Source organism: Eretmochelys imbricata, chromosome 8, assembly GCF_965152235.1.
Source record: "Eretmochelys imbricata isolate rEreImb1 chromosome 8, rEreImb1.hap1, whole genome shotgun sequence".
Classification (NCBI taxonomy): Eukaryota; Metazoa; Chordata; order Testudines; family Cheloniidae; genus Eretmochelys; species Eretmochelys imbricata.
Window position 1 is genome coordinate 73,965,740 of NC_135579.1, and position 21,673 is coordinate 73,987,412.

The 21,673-nt window shown below is 45.0% G+C and overlaps 1 protein-coding gene across 6 annotated transcripts in view; it reads right to left on the bottom strand.

Annotated features, from left to right (window-relative positions):
* The window catches only part of ABCD3 (ATP binding cassette subfamily D member 3), a 76,262-nt gene extending 55,055 nt beyond the window's left edge, over positions 1-21,207 (bottom strand). For 3 of the 6 annotated variants that reach the window (XR_013346840.1, XM_077823930.1, XM_077823928.1), the window contains exon 1: positions 21,045-21,207. Coding sequence is in view for 3 of the 6 variants with exons in the window: in XM_077823930.1 (XP_077680056.1) it covers positions 21,045-21,157 (113 nt within the window). In the remaining 3 variants the exon portion in view is untranslated. Of the gene's footprint in view, positions 1-7,634; positions 7,750-21,044 lie in introns of those variants that run through there. The other 3 variants (XM_077823929.1, XM_077823932.1, XM_077823931.1) reach the window with 3 other exon arrangements.
* Positions 21,208-21,673: the final 466 nt, after the last annotated feature.

A 21,673-nucleotide genomic window follows, 5' to 3' on the forward strand; every position in this document is an offset into this window, starting at 1 on the left:
AGGGAGTACATTAAATTCATACAGCCCGAGATGTGTGGTGAAGGCTGACCTTTCCTTGGCAGATTCATCTAGCAGTACCTGCCAGTACCCCTTGGTTAAGTCCAAGGTAGAGATGAACTGGGCCCGTCCCAGTTTCTCCAATAGTTCATCTGTGCGTGGCATTGGATAGTTGTCTGGGCGAGTTACAGCATTTAGCTTACGGTAGTCCATGCAAAAACGTATTTCCCCATCTGGTTTGGGAACTAGAACCACCGGAGATGCCCATGCACTTTCAGAGGGGTGGATTACACCCATCTGTAACACATCCTGGATCTCCCGTTCTATAGCAGTTTTAGCTTGAGGAGACACCCGGTAAGGTTGGACCCTAATTGGGTGAGCATTACCTGTGTCAATGGAGTGGCATGCCCAGTCAGTCAGTCCTGGGGTGGCTGAGAACATTGGCGCGTAGATAGTGCACAGCTCCTTGATCTGCTGTCGCTGCATACGCCCAAGGGTCATGGAGAGGTTCACTTCTTCCACACCACCAGCACATTTCCCTTCGTAGTAGACACCTTCAGGCCACTCAGCGTCGTCTCCTCCCTGGGCTGTAAACTGACAAACCTTTAATTCTCTGGAATAAACGGGCTTTAGAGAATTAATATGGTACACCTTAGGCTTTCGGTTGGAGGTGGGGAATGCTATGAGATAATTAACAGCTCCCAGGCGCTCCTGGACCGTGAATGACCCTTCCCACGATGCTTCCATTTTATGGGCCTGGAGCGCCTTTAAGACCATGACCTGGTCCCCTACTTTGAAGGAACTCTCTTTGGCATGTTTATCAAACCAGGCCTTTTTGCTCTTTTTGAGCATCCTGTAAGTTTTCTTTAGCAAGGGCTAAAGAGGTTCGGAGGGTGTTTTGTAGGTTGGTTACAAAGTCCAGAATGTTAGTTCCTGGAGAAGGTGTAAATCCCTCCCATTGCTGCTTCACCAACTGCAATGGCCCCTTAACCTCACGGCCATATACAAGTTCAAATGGGGAAAACCCTAAACTGGGGTGTGGTACAGCTCTGTAGGCAAAGAGCAACTGCTGCAACACTAGGTCTCAATCATTGGAGTGCTCATTTACGTATCATGGCCCCCAAAGTTCCATTAAACTTCTCCACCATGCCATTTGTTTGATGGTGGTAAGGAGTGGCAACCAAGTGATTTTACCCCATGAGCTTCCCAAAGGTTTTTCATAGTTCCTGCCAGGAAATTAGTCCCTGCATCTGTGAGGATGTCGGAGGGCCAACCTACCCTGGTAAAAATGTCTGCTAGTGCCTGGCACACACTTTTAGCTCTGGTGTTGCTTAGAGCTACTGCTTCCGGCCATCGGGTGGCAAAATCCATGAAAGTCAGTATGTACTGCTTTCCTCTGGGTGTCTTTTTCGGAAAAGGACCCAGAATATCCACAGCTACTCGCTGAAATGGAACTTCAATGATGGGGAGTGGCTGGAGAGGGGCTTTGACCTGGTCTTGGGGTTTTCCCACTCTTTGGCACACCTCACAAGACTGGACATAGGTAGAAACATCCTTGCCCATTCCCTCCCAGTGGAATGACCCCCCCAAACGGTCTTTGGTCCTGTTCACCCCAGCATGGCCACTAGGGTGATCATGGGCTAAGCTCAAGAGCTTGGCCCGGTATTTAGTTGGAACTACTAACTGTCTCTGAGGATGCCAGTCTTCCTGGTGTCCCCCAGAAAGAGTTTCCTTGTATAAAAGTCCTTTTTCTACAACAAACCTGGATCGATTAGAAGAGCTGAGAGGCGGTGGGTTGCTCCGTGCCGCCGTCCAAGCTCTCTGGAGGCTTTCATCTGCTTCCTGTTTGGTCTGGAACTGTTCCCTTGATGTTGGAGACATCAGTTCCTCATGGGATTGTGGACCTAGGCTTGGTCCCTCTGGAAGCGATATAGGGGATGGAGCTGTTTCTGTTGACTGTGAACTGCTCTCCGCTGGTGCACTATGTTGGGGTTCAGGCTCCAGCTGAGCCTCTTGTGTAGGGTTATCGGCTGCTGCCAGTTCAGGTTCGCTGGGGCCCTCTGGTGTTGAGGTTGCAAGTACTGGATTCAGTGCTGACACTGGGTCTGGTGTTGGTTGTTCGGCTGGTTTCAGTTCTGGGACTGGTTCCTTCTGGGTCTCTGGGACTGGATCCACTACTGCTGTTGCAGACATTGGCCTGGGGTCCGGGTCCATCACCTCTGACCGGGTCCTGATAGAAGTTTCCGGAACAGAGCTAGGTCTCACGGCTTGTTTAGCCTGGCTGCGGGTGACCGTTCCCACCCTCTTGGCCTGCTTCACATGATTGGCCAAGTCTTCCCCCAACAGCATGGGGATGGGATAATCATCGTAGACTGCAAAAGTCCACATTCCTGACCAGCCCTGTACTGGACAGGCAACTTGGCTGTAGGCAAATTGAAAGAGTTGGACTTGAAGGGTTGAATCGTCACTTGGATCTCTGGGTTGATTAAATTGGGGTCCACTAAGGAAGCATGGATAGCTGACACTTGTGCTCCGGTGTCCCTCCACGTGGTGACCTTCTTCCCACCCACTCTCACAGTTTCCCTCCGCTCCAAGGATATCTGGGAGGTATCTGGGCCTGCGGACCTCTGGTGTGATTCCGGTGCAATGAACTGTAATCTGTTGGGGTTCTTGGGGCAGTTGGCCTTTACATGCCCCAGCTCGTTACATTTAAAACATCGTCCAGCTGATGGGTCACTGGGGCGAGGTGGGTTGCTAGAGAACAGGGTGGTGGGACGATAAGGGGTCTGGAGGGTTCTTTGGGAGGTAGGTGGGGCTTTGGGTGGCCCCCGGTAATAGGGTGTGGTCTGGGGTTGTCCCTTCTGGTCTCCACTCCAACTGCGACCAGTTTTCTTCTTCTCTGCCACCTCCACCCATCTGGCTCCAATCTCTCCTGCCTCAATTACAGTTTTGGGTTTCCCATCTAGGATGTATCTTTCTATTTCCTCAGGAACACCCTCTAAGAATTGTTCCATTTGCATTAGGAAGGGCAAATTTACTGGAGACTCACCACTTGCTCCTGATATCCAGACATCCCAATGTTTCACAACGTGGTAGGCATGTTGGGTAAATGACACGTCTGGTTTCCACCTTAGGGCTCTGAACCTCCGACGAGAATGCTCGGGTGTTATCCCCATTCTGACTCTTGCCTTGGATTTAAACAGTTCATACTTGTTCATGTGTTCTTTAGGCATTTCAGCTGCCACCTCAGCTAAGGGTCCACTGAGCTGTGGCCTCAGCTCTACCATGTATTGGTCGGTAGAGATGCTGTACCCAAGGCAGGCCCTTTCGAAGTTTTCTAAGAAGGCCTCAGTATCATCACCTGCATTGTAGGTGGGGAACTTTCTGAGATGGGAAGTGGTACTTGGAGAAGGATTGCTAGGGTTTGTTGGGATATTCCGCTGAGCCTTTATCTTCTCCACCTCCTCCACATGCTTCCTCTCTTTTTCCTTCTCCTCCAGTTCTTTGTCCCTTGCTTCCATTTCTTTGTCCCTTGCTTCCATTTTCAGCCGCATGAGTTCTATCTGTCTTTCATGTTCCCTTTGTTTTTCCGCAGCCTGAAATCTGGCTAATTCCAGCTTTTGTCGAGCCGTGGATTTTGTCATTCTACCCTCTCTGTTTTTAACTAACTTTACACCCAAGGTTTAGAAATAAACAAAACTTGGCTGTAAAATTTTGCTGTGCTGGAATAGAATGCCTATTCTCTGATAGTGATTGTCAGCCTACAGAAAAAGACAATTCCCTTGTCTCTCCTCTGGGCCCAAATCAAAGCAAAAAACCTCCAACTACTTGGAAACCTGCTTACCAGCAGCCCAAAGGAAAAAAAATTCCTTTTCAAACCTGTGCTCCTTGTAAAACAAAAAAATCAAAATCCTAAAAAAAAACCCTGCCACTTTTGTCTCCAGGCAAATGGGTAGAACACCCCCTCCTGTTTACTTTTAGAAAAAAAAAAAAAACTTCTGGTTTACCAAGACTGTGAATTTGCCTGCAGGAGGCTAAGTACCCTGCCTCCAGGCAAAGAAAACCTGCAATTCACAAAGATAATCCCCTTTTGTCTCAGCTCTGGCTCCAAAGCAGAGAGAAAACAAGCTGCTTTCAGTTTTAGCTGTTTTCTGGACTTCCTTTCCAAAGGAAAAAAAAATTTCCTTTTTAAAATCTGTATTTCTAGTTCAAAAAATCTCAGCTGGATCTCAAAATGATTTCAGGTTAATCCCACCACTCTGCCACCATGTCAAGGTTCCTCCCCCACTCTGAACTCTAGGGTACAGATGTGGGGACCTGCATGAAAAACCTCCTAAGCTTATATCTTTACCAGCTTAGGTCAAAACTTCCCCAAGGTACAAAATATTCCACCCTTTGTCCTTGGATTGGCCGCTACCACAACCAAACTAATACTGGTTACTGGGGAAGAGCTGTTTGGACACGTCTTTCCCCCCAAAATACTTCCCAAAACCTTGCACCCCACTTCCTGGACAAGGTTTGGTAAAAAGCCTCACCAATTTGCCTAGGTGACTACAGACCCAGACCCTTGGATCTTAAGAACAATGAACAATCCTCCCAACACTTGCACCCCTTTCCTGGGAAATGTTGGATAAAAAGCCTCACCAATTTGCATAGGTGACCACAGACCCAAACCCTTGGATCTGAGAACAATGAAAAAGCATTCAGTTTTCTTACAAGAAGACTTTTAATAAAAATAGAAGTAAATAGAAATAAAGAAATCCCCCCTGTAAAATCAGGATGGTAGATACCTTACAGGGTAATCAGATTCAAAACATAGAGAACCCCTCTAGGCAAAACCTTAAGTTACAAAAAAGATACACAGACAGAAATAGTTATTCTATTCAGCACAGTTCTTTTCTCAGCCATTTAAAGAAATCATAATCTAACACGTACCTAGCTAGATTACTTACTAAAAGTTCTAAGACTCCATTCCTGGTCTATCCCCGGCAAAGACAGAATATAGACAGACACACAGACCCTTTGTTTCTCTCCCTCCTCCCAGCTTTTGAAAGTATCTTGTCTCCTCATTGGTCATTTTGGTCAGGTGCCAGTGAGGTTACCTTTAGCTTCTTAACCCTTTACAGGTGAGAGGATTTTTTTCTCTGGCCAGGAGGGATTTTAGAGGGGTTTACCCTTCCCTTTATATTTATGACACTTGTCATGGCAGGAAAAAAGTCAGAGTGATTTGTCTGTTTGCCTGTGTCTTTTTTTGTGTCTGTGACCGACCCTGCAGCAGCAGTTCCTGTGGCTCCTGTCTCACAGAGCTAGATCCAGCTCCCCTGTCTGCGTGCTGTGACCTACAGCACCAGCTCACATGCCACTCAAGTTAGACCCAGCTGACCCTCCGTCATGACAGGGGGAACATGAGACCTGGCATGCCGGGTTGTAACACTGGTCATGTTTGCCCAAGACCTAGAGCTGCTGTTGCAGGGTGAATGCAGGGCAGCAGGCCTAGTCCGTGGGACATAGGAGCCACTGCTGTGGGGTGAGTGCAAACCAGACTTGCTCTCCAGCCCCCTGCCCCCTCCGCTCTGCACAGGGCAAGGATTAGGGCTGCAGTGCCAGAAGAGGAGGGTACCGCTGCGGGAGGTCAGTGCCTTTAGATAGTGCAAGGAGGGCGGCATTTTTAAATAAAAAAAATCTGGGAGCAGTCACAGGAAATGTAATAATCGGGAGGGGGAAGGGGGGCAGAGAGAGAGAAGAGGAGGGCAGAGTCCACAACTTACTTGGGTTCAGTAGAGGTCTAACTATGAAAAAACCTGTCCACCTCCTCAAAAAATGGACAGGCTATATATCTACGGCCAGACAGTTTCCTACCATCTCTGGTTTTAATGTAAGTTCTCATGAGCTGTTTGCTCTTTATCTGGCACTGGAAGGCATCCTGGTTGTGACTCTTCTTGAACAACTGACTAGCAATGTCCATGAACCCATCTTTATTATGGTGGCTGGGCCCAAGAGCTTCCTGCACCGTTGCTTCTCCCCAGATGGCGATGAAATCTAGGGTCTCAGAGCAGCTCTAAGCAACTGCTCAAGGCATGTTGTAAAGGGTGCTAGAGGAATATTGAGCAAATAAGCCAATCCTGGGACTGAGCCAGCTTTTAAACAGGGGAGGGGCCATCTGGACAGCTTGGCCCCAGAGCAGTGGAGGACTCACAGATAAACACACAGTTCAGTCATCCGTATCTTCAATGCAGTGTGGATAGCTGATGGATGATTATCAAAGTAGCATGCGGCAGCAATTCGTGCACATAAACAATAGATTGCACTAGCTCAATTTGCATCAAGTGCTCAATTTGCATTAGCACTCATTGAATGAGAATTCCAAAGTTCACAATAAATGCAGAGTTAGAGCGCTCCAAGGAGTTGTGTTACGTTTATGCAGATATTTCCAGATCAGACCAACTGAAGTTAGTGTGGATTAAACCCCCATGTAGACAAGCACAAAGTTTAAACTAATTGTTTAACTCTCTAACACTGCTAATCAATAGGTATTGCATTTTCTTTTAAACTATACCCATATTTTACTATTAAAAAGTAACATCAGTAGCACTTATTTCCAAAGAGCATTCACTGGAGACAATTATGTATTTTATATGTAAGCTAGAAACCAAAAGTAGCACACAATTCTGGGGCTTTGTACTAAGTACTGTATTATCTACATTTGTACAAAGCCAATCAACCATCAGCACTCAATAAGTAAAATATATTTCTTTTGCTGTATTTTTACTCAACCAAGTTTTACTACACACACACAAAAAGAGGAACAATTCTCATTACCTGAAACATTAGAATCAATATCAAGTTTCTTTAAGAGATTTTATTTCTAGAGTAATCAAGCTCTGAACATTTTTTTGCTTTTCCAGGCTTCTTTTTCTATGTGGTATGCTGATCACAGGGTAATCAGAGAGCATAAGTATTGTAATCAGATAATACATTACCTTTCAACTAAGAGGACCTGGCTCCAAGTGTGTTTTAGGTCAACAGTAGAGTATATATTGCTTTTCACCTGAACTACAGCAGGTGTTTGAAAGTGATCATATGATGTATTTGTAATATGAGCAAAGTCCATATTGATTTGTAAGGAAGCTTTTACAGTGATGTAAGAACACTGGGATCTAAAGGAGACCAATCTATTTATTTTTATTATATAGCACCCAGAAATAGTAGGCAGTTCACAGAAGCTACATAGCTGCTCTGCTGAGTTTACAATTCAATTAGTTTCCAAGCACTATATTTCTTAAATAACTTTAGAAACAATCAAATTAGTAGCTATTACATTTTTAAAAAATGTTAAAAGAATGTCACAGTTGCAAAGTTGAACACTCAAAAAATAGGAAATGACTAAACTAAGGTTGCCTGTACAATCTTAATTTGGTCTCCTGATGTTTTATGCGTTAGGATATAGTCTTTAATTACATGATCACATGCTACTGTATAGGGAACCTTAATTTTGGTATTTTCTTAACTTCTGAGTGTTTCACTTTTCAACCATAACATTTTCTTAATGCCTTTTTTGGATTTTAATTTCCCTAAACCTTTAGGGAAGCAAACAGAAAAAACAGAAATTCCATCATGGAACCATGCTTATCCCCTACCTTATGCGTCGTCAGCAGGGTCGGGACCTTCAGGTCTACAGAACAGACCTTTGCCACTTGAGCTAAAAAACCCATAGCACTAGTAAATTGTTCTCCTTGTAGTGGTTGGGCCATCTAGAGGAAAAGTCAAGTTTTGCCAGTAAATTTCACGGCTATTTGCTAGAGATAACAAAGGAATGTTAGGCTCAGAAATCCTGGGTCAATTCCAGGTTTTTGAAGGGAGTGTGCTCAATGGTTATAGAACAGGGATAGGCAACCTTTGCACGTGACCCACCAGGGTAAGCGCCCTGGCAGGCCGTGCCAGTTTGTTTACCTACAGCATCTGCAGGTTTGGCTGATCGTAGCTCCCACTGGCCACGGTTCGCTGCCCCAGGCCAATGGGAGCTCTGGGAATTGGCGCGGGCTTAGGGATGCGCTGGCTGTCGCTTCCCGCAGCCCCCATTGGCCTGGAGCAGTGAATCGCGGCCAGTGGTGGCTGCGATCGGCTGAACCTCAGGACCCGGCAGGCAAACAAGCCGGCCCGGCCCACCAGGGGGCTTACCCTGGCGGGCCGTGTGGCAAAGGTTGCCGAGCGCTGTTATAAAACATTCTGCCCCTATACTCTAGCAGCCTATCCCTATTCTACCCCTCTGCTCCTATCCTATCCCTTTCCATGCTCCAGTCCATGTCCCCTTCTTCTCATATTGCTTCCAGGCAGCTTCTGTGCCTCCCCCCTTTGCATTCCATGTAGGCACCTTTTTCCTTTTCCACACTACCCGAGCACCAGTATGAAGTCTCCTTGATTTCAGTTCTCATTGCTGGTGCTACAGTGCCACCGAACACCCAGGAGGAGCAAATGTAGGAAGAGTCCTGCTCGGCTCTTATAACTCTGGGATGTAGTATGCTTAGCCCTGTTGGCATGTAGGAGCTGTGGGGAGATGGAGTATGGTCAGTACAGAGGGAATCTTTGGAAAATTTAACTGCTGGCCTCCAAAACTCTAGTGATAATTTGATTTGCATACGGAGTTGTAAGGTGGCCAAATATGGCCAGATTTCGTGGGAACAGCGAAAGGTATATCCCTGACAATAGGCAACGCCCTATCAAATGTTACATTTCTGCTCCAAAACATGAAGGCTCTAGAGCGTCTCAATAACTGTCAACATTTTTAACATTGTTTTTCTTATGTATTTTCCCCAACCTCATTCCCAGAAGCAGTTGAACCATTTTAGCTGAAACTTTCCACAAAAATTCATTTTGAAGCAGACACCAAACTTGAAAAATTTCAGCCCAATTTAAATTTTACAAAGATAAAAGCAACTCAAAACAGTCTTATAATGGAAAATGTGAGACAACCTTAACTAGACTGTCACTACCAGTTCTACCCCCAGATGTGACTGACTTAAAAGGAGGGTGACACCAGTGCATCCAAAAATAGCACTTAACCCAGTGTTTTAATCTCAAAAAGTAAAATATTCAAAGATGAATTGCTTCTTGTATGGCAAATTATTTAAGGATACAATAATTATATTACATTGGAATTCACAGGTCTTTAAACACCAAAGAATTCTACTCTTCCAGTACCACCTTGAATTAATCTGAAATATGTCTAGAAAGAGAATTAAAAGTTAACAGTTACCCATTAGAATGTTTTGACCAGGGACCACTACCAAATCAAAAATATTTTACATTTTTTGTTACATTACAAATCACACGGTGTTTGGGCCCAGTAACTACTTCTAACCACAAGCGGAAGAATAAAGTGAAACCACAAGAAGGTTGCTTATGACCAGCTTACTTATTCCCTGTCTCTACCTGAAGGTCCTTGGTCACTCTGTCAAGGGCATATTTTTCCCACTGATGGTAATTCACATAGAGAGAGCTCTTAGATCTTGCAAAATTGTATCACTCCATCTTCTTTTTGGTTGGACACATCCCAAGAGATGTGCTATGAATGACAAAATATATGCTGGAACTTCCTGCCCTATTGAAGTCAATGTAAGTTTTCCCATTGACTTCCAGGGGGCAGAATTTCACCCAGGATGTGTTTGTATGCAATCAGATATTATAATTACACCATACCAAAACAGATCTCTGCCTAGACACAATAAAGTTAGTATGTACTAAGTATACTAGGTATATGGTAGGTATATGGATTGAGAGTTATCTCCACTGGTTATATATATCAATATTTTCATGTACTTTATGGTTCACACAATTGTTATTTCAGTATCAATTATTTACTTGATTACACTAATAGCCATTTCAAAATTCAGACTTTTGTGACAAAGTACTAAAAGATTAAACTTGCTTATTGAGCTCTGGTGATATGGGGCAAGGACTGAGGCAGGATTTCATTCTTGGTTGTCCAATCTTTCTTTTTAATTTATTTCAATGGCTGCCAGTGAAGAATAGAACTCCATGCTTTTAAAAGCTAAAACAGATTTTAAGTCAGTCCCTTTAACAGAAGCAACGATTTTCAGCTGTCAGACACTGACCACAATTATTGGAATAATTTTTGTTCACATCAACAAATCTTAATTGATGTACTTGGGGGAAAAAAAAACATTTCAGCATGATGTAATCTCTCAAATAGGACTAGTTTCTATGTATCACATGTGTCTAAATTTAAAATTCTAACAGAAGCCACAACTTCACTTACATTTTTATGCAGCTCTGGAAGTAAACTAAGCAAGTCTAGTCCACTCCGGATAAACAAAAATCATGTCTGAGAGGATAATACTGATTGAAAAACAGGGCAATTTATTGTGAAACATTCCACTAAACGGATATTTCAGTCAGAGGTTTTAATATAGAATGCTAACAGAGTAGTTCCAGTAAAACAATGTTTTGTACCACTTCTTTTTAATAACTTCTGCACGGTTTGGTTAGGAGAATGCATCACAATGCAAAAGAACAAATGCTCCTAAATGATACTACACTTTTAAGTTTTATAACATCATTCATTAGTTTTGTGGATCTTCTGAACAAAATGTTGAGACACATTCAACTGGAAGGTAGTAATTGACCTTTCCCCTACTAAGATACGCAATATATGATTATTACACTACTTAAGGAACTTTTATGTTACTACAGGACTTGAGTCATACTTTACCTTGCCCTTAATCCCAAAGGCATCAAACAAGCAGGTGAAAGTTGACAGAGAAGAAACATTTTTGCAACTGCCTTGCATAAAGCAAAATTAGGATAGGTACTATGACACTTTGTGCAAGACACATGTGTTCTGGCTCTCCGAACAAGCAACTCCTTGATTTACTTAAGAAAATGGTTTTCTAACCTTTATTTTATATGATTGGATTCCTAAATTAGGGCTTACAATACCTACATCATCCTTCATGATACTCCTCAAACAAAAAGGATTTCAAAGTCCAGAAATTTTTAAAGGTGAAATTCACTTTTCCCTGCACTCAAGCAATATTATCAGCACTGACAGAGAAGCTACATAGAGGAAAAAATTCCACCCACAAAAAAGACCAATTTACAGGGTGGAATAGAGGCAACAACTCTTCCACACCCCTTACTCAGTTACCCAGCTACTAGATCCATAGTTCTAGTCCGTTACCCCTTCTAGAGAGATCTGTTCAGGACCAGCAAGAAGCCCCCAGCACATCCACTCTGTCCCCCCCCCCACCCCCAAAAACACATACACCTTGTGTAATAGCCCCACATGATTTAAATGGTGCAACACACTTCGAAATAATTTTTTGAGTATTGCACAAGAGCTTACTGTTGATTATTATTTATAGTTTAATAACTCAGAGGCCATACAAAAAAATCTGGTAAAATGATCCCTGCCCCAAGTCATTTACAATCTAAATTAATGACAAGATGCAATAGGTGAATGAAACTGACAGACTGCAAGCAGGGCAAGGCAACAGTAATAAGAGTGTGCTTTCATGTAGCCTAATGGTGCATACAGTGTAACTCATCATTTGCCTAGCTTTTGACTGGTAACATTGTGAAAGCTACATGGCTGAAGTAAGTCTTATGAAAAAGTCTGGAGGACAGGGAAGTGGATGAATGGATTTTTGGTGGAAGATTATATCAGGTAAAAAGGCCATCATGGAAAATAAGCATACATACTTGTGGGATAATTGGCTGTGTCAAGGTTCCTTCCCCACTCTGAACTCTAGGGTACAGATGTGGGGACCTCCATTAAAGACCCCCTAAGCCTATTCTTACCATCTTAGGTTAAAAACTTCCCCAAGGTACAAACTTTGCCTTGTCCTTGAACCGTATGTTGCCACCACCAAGCATTTTAAACAAAGAACAAGGAAAGAGCCCACTTGGAGATGTCTTCCCCCCCAAAATATCCCCCCGAGCCCTACACCCCCTTTACTGGGCAAGGCTTGATAAGAATCCTTACCAATTTCTACAGGTGAACATAGACCCAAACCCTTGGATCTTAACAGCAATGAAAAAAACAATCAGGTTCTTAAAAGAAGAATTTTAATTAAAGAAAAAGGTAAAAGAATCACCTCTGTAAAATCAGGATGGTAAATACCTTACAGGGTAATCAGATTCAAAACAGAGAATCCCGCTAGGCAAAACCTTAAGTTACAAAAAGACACAAAAACAGGAATACACACTCCATCCAGCACAGCTTATTTTACCAACCATTAAACAAAAGGACATCTAACGCATTTCTAGCTAGATTACTTACTAACTTAACAGGAGTCGTAAGGCTGCATTCCTGATCTGTTCCTGACAAAAGCATAACACAGACAGACCAACCCTTTGTTCCCCCCCCAATCCAGATTTGAAAGTATCTTGTCCTCTCATTGGTTATTTTGGGTCAGGTGCCAGCTAGGTTACCTTAGCTTCTTAACCCTTTACAGGTGAACGGGTTTTGCCTCTGGCCAGGAGAGATTTTATAGCACTGTATACAGAAAGGTGGTTACCCTTCCCTTATATTTATGACATGCCCCCCCATCACAGATAGGGTGAAACACTGGATGTGATTTCTTCCTGGAGCTCTAGGGGAAAACAGAGTTAATAAGACACAGGCATCCCTAAATATACTACTAACTGTATAAAGACTAACAATATTTAGTAGTTAGTAGTATAATTAGAGATTATAGTTAGTTGATTCTGGGAAACTTTTATGGGAGAGTGCACCAGCCACTTTGTTAGAAGCTCCTGAGATGTGTTGTATGTCAAAATCAAGATCTTGGAGAGCTAAACTCCACCGACGAAGTTTTTTGTTATTTCCCTTGGCGGTATGAAGCCACTGTAGCACAGCATGGTCGGTTTGCAGGTAGAAGCGCCATCCTCAAACGTATGGGCGTAGCTTTTCCAGAGCGTAGACAATGGCGTAACATTCCTTTTCACTGATTGACCAGTGGCTTTCCCCCTCAGACAGCTTCTTGCCGAGAAACACAACAGGATGGAACTCTTGATTTGGTCCTTCCTGCATTAAGACTGCTCCCAACCCACGCTCGGACGCATCTGTGGTTACTAGGAACGGTTTGTCAAAATCTGGGGCCCTTAGTACAGGGTCAGAAATGAGTGTCGCTTTAAGCTGGTTAAAGGCCTTCTGAAACTCTTCAGTCCACTGAACTGCATTTGGCCGTTTCTTTTTGGTTAGGTCTGTCAGTGGGGCGGCGATATGGCTGTATTGCGGTACAAATCACCTGAAATATCCGGCCAAGCCTAAGAAGGATTGGATCTGTTTCTTTGACTTTGGGGCAGGCCCCTTTTGAATAGCATCCACTTTGGCCTGTAGGGGGTTGATAGTTCCTTGACCCACCTGGGGTCCAAGGTAAGTCGCTCTGTTTAGGCCTATATGACACTTCTTAGCCTTAACAGTTAGTCCTGCCTCCCTTATGCGCTCAAAGACTTTTTGTAGACGTTCCAGGTGTTCTGCCCAGGAATCCGAAAATATGGTCACATCGTCAAGGCAGGCGACTGCACATTCTCCTAATCCCGCTAGGAGACCACCTACAAGTCTTTGGAAGGTGGCGGGTGCATTCCACAGCCCGAAAAGGAGCACATCAAATTCATACAGCCCGAGATGTGTGGTGAAGGCTGACCTTTCCTTTGCGGATTCATCTAGCAGTACCTGCCAGTACTCCTTGGTTAAGTCCAAGGTAGAGATGAACTGGGCCCGTCCCAGTTTCTCCAATAGTTCATCTGTGCGTGGCATTGGATAGTTTTCTGGGCGAGTTACAGCATTTAGCTTACGGTAGTCCATGCAAAAACGTATTTCCCCATCTGGTTTGGGAACTAGAACCACCGGAGATGCCCATGCACTTTCAGAGGGGCTGATTACACCCATCTGTAACATATCCTGGATCTCCCGTTCTATAGCAGTTTTAGCTTGAGGAGACACCCGGTAAGGTTGGACCCTAATTGGGTGAGCATTACCTGTGTCAACGGAGTGGTATGCCCAGTCAGTCCTGGGGTGGCTGAGAACATCAGTGAGTAGCTAGTGCGCAGCTCCTTGATTTGCTGTCGCTGCATACGCCCAAAGGTCATGGAGAGGTTCACCTCTTCCACACCACCATCGCTTTTCCCTTCATAGTAGACACCTTCAGGCCACTCAACGTCGTCTCCTCCCTGGGCTGTAAACTGACAAACCTTTTATTCTCTGGAATAAACGGGCTTTAGAGAATTAATATGGTACACCTTAGGCTTTCGGTTGGAGGTGGGGAATGCTATGAGATAATTAACAGCTCCCAGGCGCTCCTGGACCGTGAATGACCCTTCCCACGATGCTTCCATTTTATGGGCCTGGAGCGCCTTTAAGACCATGACCTGGTCCCCTACTTTGAAGGAACGCTCTCTGGCATGTTTATCAAACCAGGCTTTTTGCTCTTTTTGAGCATCCTGTAAGTTTTCTTTAGCAAGGGCTAAAGAGGTTCAGAGGATGATTTGTAGGTTGGTTACAAAGTCCAGAATGTTAGTTCCCGGAAAAGTGTAAACCCCTCCCATTGCTGCTTCACCAACTGCAATGGCCCCTTAACCTCGCTGCCATATACAAGTTCAAATGGTGAAAACTGGGATGAGGTACAGCTCTGCAGGCAAAGAGCAACTGCTGCAACACTAGGTTCCAATCACTGGAGTGCTCATTTATGAATTTACATATCATGGCCCCCAGAGTTCCATTAAACTTCTCCACCATTTGTTTGATGATGGTAAGGGATGGAAACCAAGTGATTCACCCCATTAGCTTTCCAAAGGCTTTCCATAGTTCCTGCCAGAAAATTAGTTCCTGCATCTGTAAGGATGTTGGAGGGCCAACCTACCCTGGCAAAAATGTCTGCTAGTGCCTGGCACACACTTTTAGCTCTGGTGTTGCTTAGGCTACTGCTTCCGGCCATCGGTTGGCAAAATCCATGAAAGTCAGTATGTACTGCTTTTCTCTGGGTCCCTTTTTTGGAAAAGGACCCAGAATATCTACAGCTACTTGCCAAAATGGAACCTCAATGATGGGGAGTGGCTGGAGAGGGGCTTTGACCTGGTCTTGGGGTTTTCCCACTCTTTGGCACACCTCACAAGACCGGACATAGGTAGAAACATCCTTGCCCATTCCCTCCCAGTGGAACGACTTTCTCAAATGGTCTTTGGTTCTGTTAACCCCAGCATGGCCACTAGGATGATCATGGGCTAAGCTTAAATAGCTTTATTCAGTACTTAGTTGGAACTACCAACTGTCTCTGAGGATGCCAGTCTTCCCTGGTGTCCACCAGAAAGAGTTTCCTTATATAAAAGTCCTCTTTCTACAACAAACCTGGATTGATTAGAAGAGCTGAGAGGCGGTGAGTTGCTCTGTGCCGGCGTCCAAGCTCTCTGGAAGCTTTCATCAGCTTTCTGTTCGGTCTGGAACTGTTCCCTTGATGTTGGAGACATCAGTTCCTCATTGGATTGTGGACCTGGGCTTGGTCCCTCTGGATGCGATGCAGGTGATGGGGCTGTTTCTGTTGACCGTGAACCGCTCTCCGCTGGTGCACTATGTTGGGGTTCAGGCTCCAGCTGAGCCTCTCGTGTAGGGTTATCTGCTGCTGCCGGTGCAGGTTCAGTGGTGCCCTCTGGTGTTGGGGTTGCAAGTACTGGAATCAGTGCTGACAATGGTTCTGGTTGTTCCGCTGTTTCCGGTTCTGAGACTGGCTCTACTACTGCTGTTGCAGACTTTGGCATGGGGTCCGGTTCCATCGCCTCTGACCGGGTCCAGGTAGAAGTTTCCGGAACAGAGCTAGGTGTGACAGCTTGCTTAGCCTGGCTGCGGGTGACCATTCCCACCCTCTTGGCTACCTTCACATGATTGGCCAAGTCTTCCCCCAACAGCATGGGGATGGGATAATCATCATAGACTGCAAAAGTCCACATTCCTGACCAGCCCTGTACTGGACAGGCAACTTGGCTGTAGGCAAATTGAAAGAGTTGGACTTGAAGGGTTGAATGGTCACTTGGATCTCTGGGTTGATTAAACTGGGGTCCACCAAGGAAGCACGGATAGCCGACACTTGTGGTCCAGTGTCCCTCCACTCTGTGACCTTCTTCCTGCCCACACTCACAGTTTCCCTCCACTCTGAGGGTATCTGGGCCTGAGGACCTCTGGTGTGATTCCGGTGCAATGAACTGTAATCTGTTGGGGTCCTTGGGGCAGTTGGCTTTTACATGCCCCGGCTCATTACATTCAAAACATCGTCTGGCTGATGGGTCACTGGGGCGAGGTGGGTTGCTGGAGAACAGTGTGGCAGGACGATAAGGTGTCTGGAGTATTCCTTGGCTTGTAGTTGGGGACTTGGGCTGCCCCCGGTAGTAGGGTGTGGTCTGAGGGTGTCCCTTCTGGTACCTGCTCCAACTGCGATCAGGGTTGTTTCTCTCTCCTCCCTCCACCCCTTTTGTTCCGGTTTGCCCCACGTCTCTGGCAGTCTGGGACTGCTCGTATTGATCAGCATAAGCAGCAAGACTTTCTGTGGAGTCCATTTTCTTATCTTATCTTACTGTTTTATATCCTCCTTGGACATATTCAAAAATTGCTCCTAAATCATCAAATCACACATTCCTTCAAAGCTAGTTACACCCCTTCCTTTCACCCATTTATCTAACAGATCCTTCATCTGCCTGGTGAATCTTGCCCATATGCTCAAGGTTTAGCTGACCGCCATATTTGGGGTCGGGAAGGAATTTTCCTCCAGGGCAGATTGGAAGAGGCCCCGGTGGGTTTTTCGCCTTCCTCTGTAGTATGGGGCAGGGGTCACTTGCTGGAGGATTCTCTGCTCCTTGAAGTCTTTAAACCACGATTTGACAACTTCAATAGCTCAAACATAGGTGAGGTTTTTCGCAGGAGTGGGTGAGTGAGATTCTGTGGCCTGCATTGTGCAGGAGGTCAGACTAGATGATCATAATGGTCCCTTCTGACCTTAGTATCTATGAATCTGGTTTATATAAGCCACATTACTTAGCCCAGGTCCTCTCTTAAGGGCTCTAAATTTTACTCTATAAATTTCAGGTGTAACTGGAAATTGCTTTAAACCCAAATCCTTGAATTTATTATAGTCAGAAGCCTCATCAATAGGCATCTTACTGAATATGTCTAGAGCTCTTCCAGTCAATTTTGCGACCAATGTGGTCATTTTGTGAGCTTCAGGAATTTGATGGAGTGTGCAGAGTCTCTCAAAGGTGAGAAAATATTCAGCAATATCACTGGATTCATCATACTGTGGACATAGTCGCTCCCATTTGTGGATTGTTGGTGAAGGATTGTTAGGGTCATTCGATATATTCTGATGAGCCTTTGCCTTCTCCATCTCCATCTCCAGTGCATGCTTCCTCTCTTTTTCCTTCTCCTTTTCTTTTGCCTCCATTTTTCTCCTGTGGGCAACCTCCCTTTTTCTTTGGCTGCCATTTATTATTCTTTTGCCTCCATTTCCATCTGTCTGAGTTCTACCAGCCTTTCATGTTCCTTTTGTTTTTCCTCAACCTCAAATCTGGCTAATTCCAACTTCTGTTGAACAGTGCAGTCTCTCATCCTAACCTCTCTGTTCTTAACTAACTTTACACCCGAGAATTAGAAAGAAAACAAAACAAGAAAAAACTGGCTTGTACAATTTTGCTGTGCTGTAACCTGATATCCCCCCCCCCCTTTTTTTTTCTTGATAGCTGTTCTCAGCCTACAGAAAAATCCTTTTGTTATGCCTGCTGCTCTGTCCCGCAGGCAGAGAGACAGAATCTACAGCTGCAATCACCTTTTACAAAACCTTTTAAAATCCTGCTGTGCTTCTGGTTCAAAATGGTCTCTGGTTCAAAATGATCCCACTGCTCTGCCACCAGGTCAAGGTTCCTTCCCCACTCTGAACTCTAGGGTACAGATGTGGGGACCCGCATGAAAAAACCCCCTAAGCCTGTTCTTACCAACTTAGGTTAAAAACTTCCCCAAGGTACAAACTTTGCCTTGTCCTTGAACCATATGCTGCCACCACCAAGCGTTTTAAACAAAGAACAAGGAAAGAGCCCACTTGGAGACGTCTTCCCCCCCAAAATATCCCCCCCCGCGCTCTACACCCCCTTTCCTGGGCAAGGCTTGATAAGAATCCTCACCAATTTCTACAGGTGAACACAGACCCAAACTCTTGGATCTTAAGAGCAATGAAAAAAATCAATCAGGTCCTTAAAAGAAGAATTTTAATTAAAGAAAAGGTAAAAGAATCACCTCTGTAAAATCAGGATGGTAAATACCTTACAGGGTAATCAGATTCAAAACATAGAGAATCCCGCTAGGCAAAACCTTAAGTTACAAAAAGATACAAAAACAAATATACATTCCATCCAGCACAGCTTATTTTATCAGCCATTAAACAAAAGGAAATCCAACACATTTCTAGCTAGATTACTTACTAACTTAACAGGAGTTGTAAGGCTGCATTCCTGATCTGTTCCCGACAAAAGCATCACACAGACAGACCAACCCTTTGTCCCCTCCCCTCCAGATTTGACAGTATCTTGTCCTCTCATTGGTCATTTTGGGTCAGGTGCCAGCTAGGTTACCGTAGCTTCTTAACCCTTTACAGGTGAAAGGGTTTTGCCTCTGGCCAGGAGAGATTTTATAGCAGTGTATACAGAAAAGTGGTTACCCTTCCCTTTATATTTATGACAGGCTGGATATGTGATAAAGACTGGAGATGATGGCACAAAAACATACTAGAACTACTAGATAGGGTCTAACTAAGTTGTAGAGAGCCTTAAAAGTACTGACAGGAGACATATATATATTGGATGCACTGGAGAAGAGGAAGCCAGTGGAGGAACACTGAGGAGAAGATGACATGACCAAAGTGACAAGCAATGAAAATTATTTTAGCAGAAGCATTTGGATTAGATTTGAGGATGGCAAGGTTGTATCAGTCAAAGGTGAGGAGAATGAAATGACAGCAATCAAGATACATTTGTAAGGGCCTTGAAAATATCTTTGGCAGTCTGGACACAGAAAGAAGGCCAAATTAGGTCAGGCAGTTTTAATTCAAATCACCTGTTTAATTAGTCGGAAGTAATCTCTTCTCCCCAGATATGTGTACACTCTCCACACCATTCTAATTCATCTTGTAATAACAGCATTTGGGCTCCTCTCTAAAGTATATAACTGATCATTAGGAACAGTATTTTTAGGGTTACACCTGGCAAAACCCAAGGCATCACACACAATGACACACTCCAAATGCAAGTCTCTTAAATTAAGGTTAAACTCCCACTTCTACATGTTCACTGACACCTATGAAAATAAATCTTTTTGACACAGAGCTTCTTCTTACCACTTGCAGCAGAAGTATAATATATTTAGATAGGTACAGTATGAAAACCTAGGACTGTAGTACCTGAATGCCTCTCCAATCTCACCACTTCCAGGTCCTCAAACAAAATCAGCACAGCAATATTATGCCTAACTTGTCCAAGCAAACGAAAGAAATAACTACAAAAATCCTATAAGACCCCAAACCCTTTAATTTTGAAACACAGGTTTGGCTCTTCACCTCAAATTGCTTTGGCATATTTTGCTGAATTAAAAAAATAGCCTGAGAAATACCATTTTTACTGTCATTCTGATAAACTGACAACTTCCTACAATAGTTGGAGTCCTTTCTTACTGTTTCTGTCATTGTGCAACACACCATCATGAAGCAGCTTTCAGAACCTGCCCTATTGGTAGCTCTTAATATATAATGTATCAATTAATTTTTTAATATTGTGAAGCTTTTATGATCATTTGTATGAAAGACACTTATCAAAATAAAATTGAGTTATTGCTCAATCATTGCTAAATTCTTACTTAAATCTGCTATTTACACCTACTACAGTATATCTTGCTACAAACCATTTCATCTTCTAGATCCACCATCCTGATTTGTTTATGTTTATTCAACACTTTGAAGTTAAGTACTGTGTAGGTGTTAAGTATGCCATATGCCTGTAATACATGTTCAATTACTCAGTCCAGCAAGAGTGACAGCAAAGGGCAGGTTGAATTTAAAATGCATTCCTAACATATCACGCACCTTCTCCTACATTTCCCCAACAGGAAAAACTTCATAACACAACTCACTCTTCAATTACACAGATTAGTTAACACAATGACATATGAAAACAAATATACCAAAATTTCAACCTCATATGCTACAGAACTAGGGTTGCCAAGCCTCCAGGATTGTCCTGGAGTCAACAGGAATTAAAGATTAATCTTTAATTAAAGATAAAGTCATGTGATGAAACCTCCAGGAATTCGTCCAACCAAACTTGGTAACCCTATACAGAATCTGATCTCCCTCTCCCTGAATTTCTTATTGATGGAACATACTTCACTATTCTAACATACAGCATAGAACAGAGGTACATTATTCACAGCCCAATCACCGTTCTGTGCAACAGGGCCCATTATTTGTTAAGGATGGATATAATTTACCTTAACTCTCAAAGTTGTATGTCTGTGAATTCTCTCTCCAGCAGCACTTACCAGACTGAGGGAGAGTGAATGGTGAGGGAGAAAGACAGCTTTGTCTGCCGAACAGAAGGGGGTTTCTTGGCAGAACATGTCATGCACAGGGGGGAGGAGATCACGCTCTGGCATTAAAGACAAATAAACCCCAGCATTCTCCTGGCCAGGCCTAGGGGTGGTGGGAGACTAGCAGGGCTCTCCGCATCTTACTTCTGCCCTTCTTCTCTCTCTCATCCCGCAAACATCATTTACTTCTCCCCTTCTCCCCTTCTCCCTCAACCACCTTCTCCTCAACCATCATTTCTCCTTCTCCCCAGTCCCTCAACCACCCCATCTGCCTCTCCTGCGCCCCCTTCTCGTCTCCATAAAAGCCACAACTACCCTTCCCCCCACTTCTCCACCCCCCCCCCGCCAGCCCAACCCCCTCTCTCCCCTCCCCCCACTCCGGGGACCGGCGTTGCCAGCCTGGGCCGCCCCTTACCCGTGCCTGGTGGCCGCTCTCCGGCGCTTGTTGAGCAGGCAGAGCAGGAGGCAGGCGGCCGCGCCGGCCACGACGGAGTGGCGCGCGGTCAGGTACTTGCTGTAGGCGGCCATAGAGCTAGCGCAGCGGCTGGGGGACTGACCCGCACCGAGTCCAGGCAAGGAGGCTGACGCAGGGAATGCCGGGAGCGGGGGGGGCAGGGCAGAGGCCCCGCCCCCTCAGGCCGGCTCCAGTACTGCGGGCTCAGCCCCTCCTGTCACTCAGGCAGGCAGGCTCCCAGGGAAAGGCGGTGTGGGGTGGGCCCAGGCTGTGCTCCGCGCGCGTCCTGGGCTGCCGTTATGCGGCCGGCCTGGCCCCGCGGGGGGGGGGCCCCGTCTGCCGTGGGGCAGCTCGGCCCCTGTGCCCTAGGCTGAGTGCCCCACGACTCATTCCCCTTTGCAGACACAGGGGACCACGAAGTGCTTTCCTGGCCTTGGCGGCTCCCCTCTAGCCCAGAGAGACCCGTCACCTGCGGCTGGGGTGCCGCTGTTTGCAATAGATTCGGAGGATGGGAGTGTGCGAGTGAGGGGTTTCCAGTGCCATCTTGCTGGGCAAGTCCCTTCACCTCTGCTTCTGCACCTCACCCAATC